This window comes from Chiloscyllium plagiosum, chromosome 33 (assembly GCF_004010195.1).
Source record: "Chiloscyllium plagiosum isolate BGI_BamShark_2017 chromosome 33, ASM401019v2, whole genome shotgun sequence".
Classification (NCBI taxonomy): Eukaryota; Metazoa; Chordata; class Chondrichthyes; order Orectolobiformes; family Hemiscylliidae; genus Chiloscyllium; species Chiloscyllium plagiosum.
This window is the reverse complement of record NC_057742.1, coordinates 453796-461696: the sequence shown is the minus strand read 5'-3', so window position 1 is coordinate 461696 and position 7901 is coordinate 453796. Positions and strand designations below refer to the sequence as shown.

General features: G+C 44.1%; 1 protein-coding gene across 3 annotated transcripts in view; it reads left to right on the top strand.

Annotated features, from left to right (window-relative positions):
• Window positions 1-297: 297 nt before the first annotated feature.
• The window catches only part of pgap3 (post-GPI attachment to proteins phospholipase 3), a 26556-nt gene continuing 18952 nt past the window's right edge, over window positions 298-7901 (top strand). For all 3 annotated transcript variants that reach the window (XM_043674692.1, XM_043674691.1, XM_043674690.1), the window contains exons 1-4: window positions 298-398; window positions 682-834; window positions 5753-5815; window positions 5911-5972. In XM_043674692.1, the coding sequence (XP_043530627.1) occupies window positions 336-398; window positions 682-834; window positions 5753-5815; window positions 5911-5972 (341 nt within the window). In that variant the 5' untranslated portion in view covers window positions 298-335. The remainder of the gene's footprint in view (window positions 399-681; window positions 835-5752; window positions 5816-5910; window positions 5973-7901) is intronic.

Genomic DNA, 7901 nt, shown 5'->3' with positions numbered 1-7901 from the left:
GCCGTCTCACACACTGACTCTCACCGGGGCGCCGTCTCGCCCTGCGGGTCCCTATGTTGTCACCGAGGCATGGGTTCTGCCTATCTCCAATTTCTTCGTTCTTGTTGCACATGAGTGTGGGCTTTCAGTCAAGAATAATTTCGGCATCGAACATTTCCCTTTGTTTTATGACTTGGGCATTGCCTATTGTCTCAACACATGTCATGTCATCACTGCAATAACCCTGAAATTAGTGTATTTGTGTTGGAATTGTTGGTCAGAAGTAACTTGACTGTTGACCTTCTCTGTTTCTGCTGGCAGGTTGGAGCTGTGCTGATGACTGTAAATACAGCTGTATGTGGCTGACAGTGGGACTGTACATTCAGGAAGGACACAAAGTGCCTCAATTTTACGGCAAGGTGATGTTGGCACTGCAGTAATTCAAATTATTGATTGATACTGACTCTGGTTGGAGCATTCAGATTCTGGGGTTCCTGGGAACCAGTCAGACACTATCCCTTGCTGTGAATCCTACAGGGTCCACTTTGCTGTGTCTCTGAGCCTCTTTGTGAAAACACTGCCAATAACTTAATGCTTTTCAAGACCATTTATCGAGCCCCTCTACCACTGTGGGAAGTTGGCTCAGGATGCTTGTCCGATTCTCAACTTTAACTGGTGCCTTTCTTCTTTTTGTTTTTGCAGTGGCCCTTCTACCGATTCCTGTTCTTCCAAGAACCTGCCTCAGCCTTTGCCTCCATGCTGAACGGACTGGCCAACTATGTGATGCTGGGCAGGTACCAGGCTGCAGTGCCTCTAGAATCTCCTATGTACCATACATGCATCTCCTTTGCTATGGTAACGACAGTACTAAGCTCTACTATTGTAAAAGAGTAGGTGCCTCTAGTCAGTGCAGTGAAGTGATACTGCAGAACAGGAAGCAGACTGATACCCCAAAATGTTTGTTTCCCTGACCATTTATACATCGTGGGATCCAGGCTTCTGTCTGTGCAATGGATCTTGAGGAATGCGTTTTTCTTTGGGCTGTTCACATATTCACACAGCCTGTTAGAGATATAGGGAAGGGAATCACATGAGCCTATCCCTGGGCTTACCCTGTGACCACATGCATAGTTTCCCAGAGAAGACAGGAGCTGGGACTTGGGCTGCTTTAATCCCCTCACCCGCAGTCCACAGTTAAAATTTTTGTCCACAAGTGAGGTGTTGACTCTCCAGCTTGTCCAAAGCTTCTTTTCATCAGAGGGACTGTATGAAGGATCTAATTAGTACCTTTAGATTTTTCCCAGTTGCAATGTTGAATTGAAATGTAAGGAGATTATACTAAATCTTTATCGGCGACAGGTTTTGCCCCAGCTGGAATTTTGTCCCATTCTGAGCACCACACTTTGGGAATGTTGCCAAGAACTTTTGCAGAGGGGATTGTTTTCCCAGTGGTGAAGAATTTTGTTAATAAGGAGATGCTGGTATTATTCTCCTTAGAGCAGATTTGATAGAAGTTTTGAATTTCATGGAGCAGCCATAATGTGTGAATATGTGAACTTGTCCAGGAAGAACAAAGAAGCAGCAGATTATCTAACTGGAGAGATTGCAGAACTGGATTGTTCAGAACTATCTTGAATCTCCTGGTTGTTGAATGAAAAAATATATGCAAGTATGGGAAATGATTCGAAAGGCAGATGGAATGTTGGTGCTAATTGCAAAGTGAATAGGGCGTAAAAGTAGGATTGTTTTGTTCCAATTATGCAAGGCATTGGTGAGACCAAGTCTAGAATACTGTGTATAGTTTTAGTCTTGTCAAAGAACAGGTTCTACTAGACTTGGAACTGCAATGTGGCAGCATTAATTAATACCTCAGTAAATCCTGAGGTAGCAATGTCCACAATATAATTGAGGGGGGGGTGCAGCTTTGCTCACTGAGCTGTAGGTTTGATATCCAGACGTTTCATTACCTGGCTAGGTGACATCTTCAGTGGCGACCTCCACTTAGAGGTCGCCACTGATGATGTTACCCAGCCAGGTGATGAAATGTTTGGATATCAAACCTACAGGTCAGCGAGCAAAGCTACACCCTAAACCTCAACCTGAGCTACAAACCTTCACAAACCTTGCAAAAACAATATAATTGAATTTTGTGTCCAGTTTGAAAGGTAAAAGTCAGTTTAAAATATAGTCTTATACTTAACTAAGGGTTACAAAATAGGTGTAAAAGGTGAGCTGAGCTATAGATGAGGGATAGATCTATAGAAAGCAGTGGGGCAGATTTTTAAAATAAACATTTCATGGAATGAGGGTTGTCCATCCTTAGTTGTGAAAAAGTGGTGGTGAGCTGCGTCCTTGAACCACTATAATCTGCTACTGAAACTTTTCTCGCAATGCCATTAGGAAAGGTGTTCCAGCACTTTTACCCAGTAACCGTGAATGATCAGTAACATACATCTTAGTCAGGATGGTGCGTGGCTTAGAGGAGTACTTGCCGATGGTGGTATTTCAATTAATCTTCTTCATTTGCCCTCCTGGACATTAATAGTTGTGGGTTTGGAAGGTGCTGTCTAAAGATATTTGATAAATTTCTGCAGTGCATCTTGTAGATTAGATTCCTACAATATGAAAACAGGCTCTTTGGCCCAACAAGTCCACACCGACCCTCCTAAGAGTAACCCACCCAGACCAACTCCCCTACCTTCCATTTACCCCTGTCTAATGTACCTAACACTATGGACAATTTAGCATGGCCAATTCACCTGACCTGCACATCTTTGGACTATGGAGGAAACCGGAGCACCCAGAAGGAAACCCATGCAGACACGGGGAGAATGTGCAAACTCCACACAGCTCGAGGCTGGAATCGAACGCGGGTCCCTGGCACTGGGAGGCAGCAGTGCTAACCACTAAGTCACCGTGTAGATGGTAGGCACTAGTGCTACTGAGTGTCGGTGGTGGAGGAAATGGATGTTTGTGGATGTGGTGCCAATCAAGTGGCTGTTTTGTCCTGGACAGTGTCAAGCTTCTTGAATGTTTTTGGCTCTGCACCCATCCAGGCAAGTAGGGAGTATTCCATCACACTCATCATTTATGCCTTGCAGATGATGGACAGGCTTTGGGAAGTCAGGAGTTGAGTGAGTTACTGCAAGTTTCTAGCCTCTGATATGTTGTAAGAACCATACATTACAAAAGAGGCCTTTGATCCATCAAGACTGCATTGACAAAAACTGCTCTAAATCTACACTAGTCCCACTTTCCAGCACTTGGCACATAGTCTTGAATATTATGATATTTCATGTGCTCACCTAACTACTTTTTAAAGGTTGTGAGGTTCCCTCCTCAACTACCCTCCCAAACAGTGCATTTCAAATTCCCACTGTCTTCAGGGTGAAAAAGAATTTCCTCTAATCCCTATAAACCTCAAAATCTTTCACCTTAAAATTATGTCCCTTTTTATTGACCCTTCAACTAAGGAGAATAACTGCTTACTTTCTTTCCTGTATTTGCTCCCCATGATCTTATAGACCACCATCAAGATTCCCTCTCTCAGACTTCTTTGCTGCAAAGAAAACAATCCAAGCTTATCCAGTCTCTCTTCAGCACTGAAATGCTCCATCCCAGGCAACATCCTGGTGAATCTCCCTTGCACCCACTCTAGTGCAATCGCATCCTTCCTGTAGTGTGGTGACCAGAACTACACACAGTAATCCAGCTGTGAACTAATCAATGTTCTGTACAGCTGCAACATTGCTTCCCTTTGCTTATAAGCTATGTCACAACCAATAAAAGCAAATGTCCTGTATGTGGCCTTACTGCCCTAATAACCAATCCTGCTGCTTCAGGGATCTCTGGCCATAGCATCCAAGATCCCTCTGAGCTTCCTGGTGTCCTGCCATTCATTTTGAGTACTCCCTTATCCTGTTACTTTTTCCAAATTGTATTACCTCACATTTTCATGGTTAAATTCCATTTGCTACCAATCTGATCAATCTGTCTACCCTTCTTGTACCCTAAAAATACCAGTGAATATGAAGGGGCAATGATTTGATTATGTCTTGTTGGAGATGGTCATTGGTGCTCTGATGCATCCTATTTCCCACTTATCAGCCCAAGCCTGGATACGTTCATTGTCTTTGTGTTTAATATGGACTACTTCAGATTGGGAGGAGTTGAGAATCGTGCTGAATGTTGTGTATTCATCAGCAAATGTCCCTACGTCTGACCTAATGATGGCGGGAAGGTCATTGGCGAAACAGCTGAAGATGGTTGGGACTAGTACACTACCCTGAGGAGCTCTTGTGCCACAGTGTCTCTATATCAGAGCTTAAGCCGTGGGTTCAAGTCCCACCTTTTCCAGAGGTGTGCAATAGCATTTCTGACCAGGTTGATTGGAAAATATCTATGCAGTTCAACTCCTTCAGAAATATCCTAGAGCTAAGATGATTCCCCTCCAACAAACACTAACATCATCTTTTATGCCACAGATGACTTCAAACACTGGAAAGTCTGCCCCCAATGCTCGATGATTCTGGTTTTGTTAGAGCTTCTTGATGCCACACTTAGTCAAATGCAGCCTTGATGTCAAGGGCTGTCATTCTCCCATCCCCTCTGGAATTAAGCTCTTTTGTCCATGTTTGAACTAAGGCTGTAATGAGGGCAGGAGTTGAGTGGTCTGGCGGAATCCAGATTGGGTGTCACTGAGTAGGTTAATGCTGAGCAGGTGCTGCTTGATAGCACTGTTACAAAATATGCTTTCCATCACTTTACTGATGACCGGGTGTAGACCAATGGGACTATAATTGGCCACGTTGGATTTGTCCTACATTTTGTGGATATGACAAACCTGGGCAATTTTCCACGTTGTAGCTATACTGGAAGAGCTTGGATTAAGGTGTGGGTAGTGCTAGGTTTGTAATAATATCTCTGGGTTTATTTAGAAAATATCTAACAATGATAGCAGAGACATGTTGGGTAAATTTGTAGATGATGCAAAGATAAGTGTGAAAGTACGCTGTGAGAACGTAAGAACAAGAAACAAATTCATTAACTTTTGAAAGAAAAACTGGATTTGAATTAGAAAATTTCAAGAACAGAGGGAAAGAGCAAACGAGTGGGCTTAATTGGATGGATCTTTCAAAGTACTGAACAGACATGGTCACATGCTTATGATTCTCAGAAGGTTTGTGCTGACTCCTTCCCTACCCACTGAGAGTCAGTGTTAATATTACTCCTTCCTCTTCCCCCCCAAAACCTCCATATCATGCGTTCTCTGTTGTGATTGCCTTTGTCTTGTCCTCTCTCTGCTTGTCACCATCTCATATCATACTTGTGCAGTGTTAAAGGTTCCTAAAATACTCCCTCCACCAACAACAACAAGGTTTGAAAGCTAAGGCCTTCAGTGGAACTTGTAACAAACTGACAGTAAATGCAGGAAGGATCTTGCCCCCAGAGAGGGAGGGGTTTGAGAACCAAGAGGCACAGTCTCTGGACAATGGGCAGACTTTATTTCTGCGACAAGGAGAAATCTCTTCAATAAGAGGGTGATGAATCATTGGAATCCTCTACCCAGAGGGTTGTGGAGGCTGAGTCACCGAGTATGTTCAACACTGAGGTTGATTGATTTCTAGATATTAATAACACTGAGGAAATCCAAGATAATGCAGGTGATATTGTTGAAATTGACCTTGATCTCGCTGAATGGCCACCACCTGCTCCTATTTCTTATGTCCTTGTGATAATCCAAACAATCAACAATTTCTTTCTCTTCTGGTAGATCACCCTCAATGCCTGGGTTTGGTCCACTGTATTCCACACACGTGACACTCCACTGACTGAGGTAAGTAACCAGATTCCTGGGGCTGCAACCTCAGTTATAACCAAACAATCATAGTTTTTCGCAGAATTGTTTTCATTGTAATTTTAATTTTGCAGAAAATGGATTACTTCAGTGCGTCATCAGTGGTGCTGTATTCCATCTACCTGTGCTGTGTCCGGTGAGTATTTCTTGTAGCACTTCCCCACGTCACAGCATTGTCAGTGTCCCATCAGCTGTTTTCAATCTAACTGTTCAATCCTTTGGCAAGGCTTTGAACAATGATCCTGCATGCCATTAAACAACAACTCGTGTACTCTATCTGAGAGACATGGTCTCCTTCAGCCTCAGGCTTCACCCAGTGTCTGCTCATGTCAGCTGTGGCTCAGTGAGAGCACTCTACCTTTGAACTAGATATTTATGGGTTCAAGTCCCTATCGATGATTTGATCTAAAGATTCCTAGGTTGACATTCCCAGTGCTACATTGATGCCATGCTACACTGTCAGAGGTGGTGTGTTTTGGATGAAGCATTAAGCTGAGGTCTCACCTGACCCCTCAGATGGATGTAAATGTTTCCACATCACAGTTCCAATGAAAGGCAGGGAGGTTCTCCACTCTGTCCTGCTCAATATTTATCCCTCAATTAGTTCAGGCCAAAAGGCCTGTTCCTGTGTTGTACTAACATGATTTAGACAGGTTGTCTGGACATTTCACTGTTTTGAGATTTTGTGTGTGCAAATTGGTGATTGTGTCTCCTACAGGGAAACCGTGACTATATATAAGTACTTCATTGGCTCCAAAATGCTTTTGGAGTTCCTAGTGGTTGTGAACACTGCTGTAGGAATGCAAGATCTTCCTTGACATTTGGGAGGAGGGAGAATTGTTAGTTCACACCTTAGAGCAGCATGTCAGAGGGACAGTGGTGTGTTTATAACTGAGCTGAGTGTGAGTGTCCTGTTCTCGCTGGCTACTGTTTAAGTACAGAGACTGAGATTCCAGCCAGCAGCAGATGAGAACAGGTCAGGGTCTCCCTATCTGTGTGACCCATTAACCTGGATCACAGCCATGTCTTGGATGGTGTTCTTTGAAAGTCAGCCCCTCTGCTTCAAAATTCCCAAATCTGCCCATAAATTCACTCAACCCTCTCCGTTAAGCAAACCCTGCCATGATGCCACCTGAAGCTGTACCTCCTGGGTCAGTGACTACTGAATGACTCATGGATAAAAGACCTAAATGCCTGAAATCTTGTCTTTGTTCGCTCTGTAGTACACGGAGAGTTAGAGTAACTGAAGATGATTTGAAAGACCACATTTGGAATGTTTGCAGAGCTCACGAGGTGTAGGGTTGAGAAGTTGTGTTTTCTCTGCCGTTGGTACCTCACAGGAGGTTCTTTATCATTTTTAATCATTCTATAAACAGTTCTGGATCAGTGGTGTTGGAAGAGCACAGCAATTGTCCTGAAACAAACCCGCTACTACAGCCACATTTGCTTCCTCAGTGACTGTCTCCGTAACCAACTCATCCCACATGGACTCCGGACCACCTTTAAACCAGCAGTGTTCGGACCCGAACAGGACAAACAGTACAGACTACAGATTCAAAAACACCAGCAACAGTTCTCCTTCAAGATCCTCCGCTCCACACTTGCAGCAATGCGCAGGCACCTAACCTCTCTACAGTCTGCCCTGCCTCAGCTGAGGGCCACACTCTCTCAGAATTGCAAAGGACCCACTCTGTACTACATCCTCAGGAGAATTCATACTCTCAACAAACAGTATTTCAATTCCATCTCAAACATCAAAAACTGTAAGTACAACAAACTTTTATCTACCCTCCTCATTCCATCTCAAACATCAAAAACTGTAAGTACAACAAACTTTTATCTACCCTCCTCCATAACTAGCGCTCCTCGAACATTCCAGAAGAATCCCCTGGCCTCGGAAACACCATTAGCCATGCGGCTGATGCAGCTACCACCCCCACGCTGATTGATGATGTCACTACTGCCCCCATCATGGCCACTCCCACAGCCACTCCTGGCCCTCACATCATCGCCGATGCCACACCCTCAGTGACTTCCGCCACCCCTACTGCCGTGCCTGCCACCA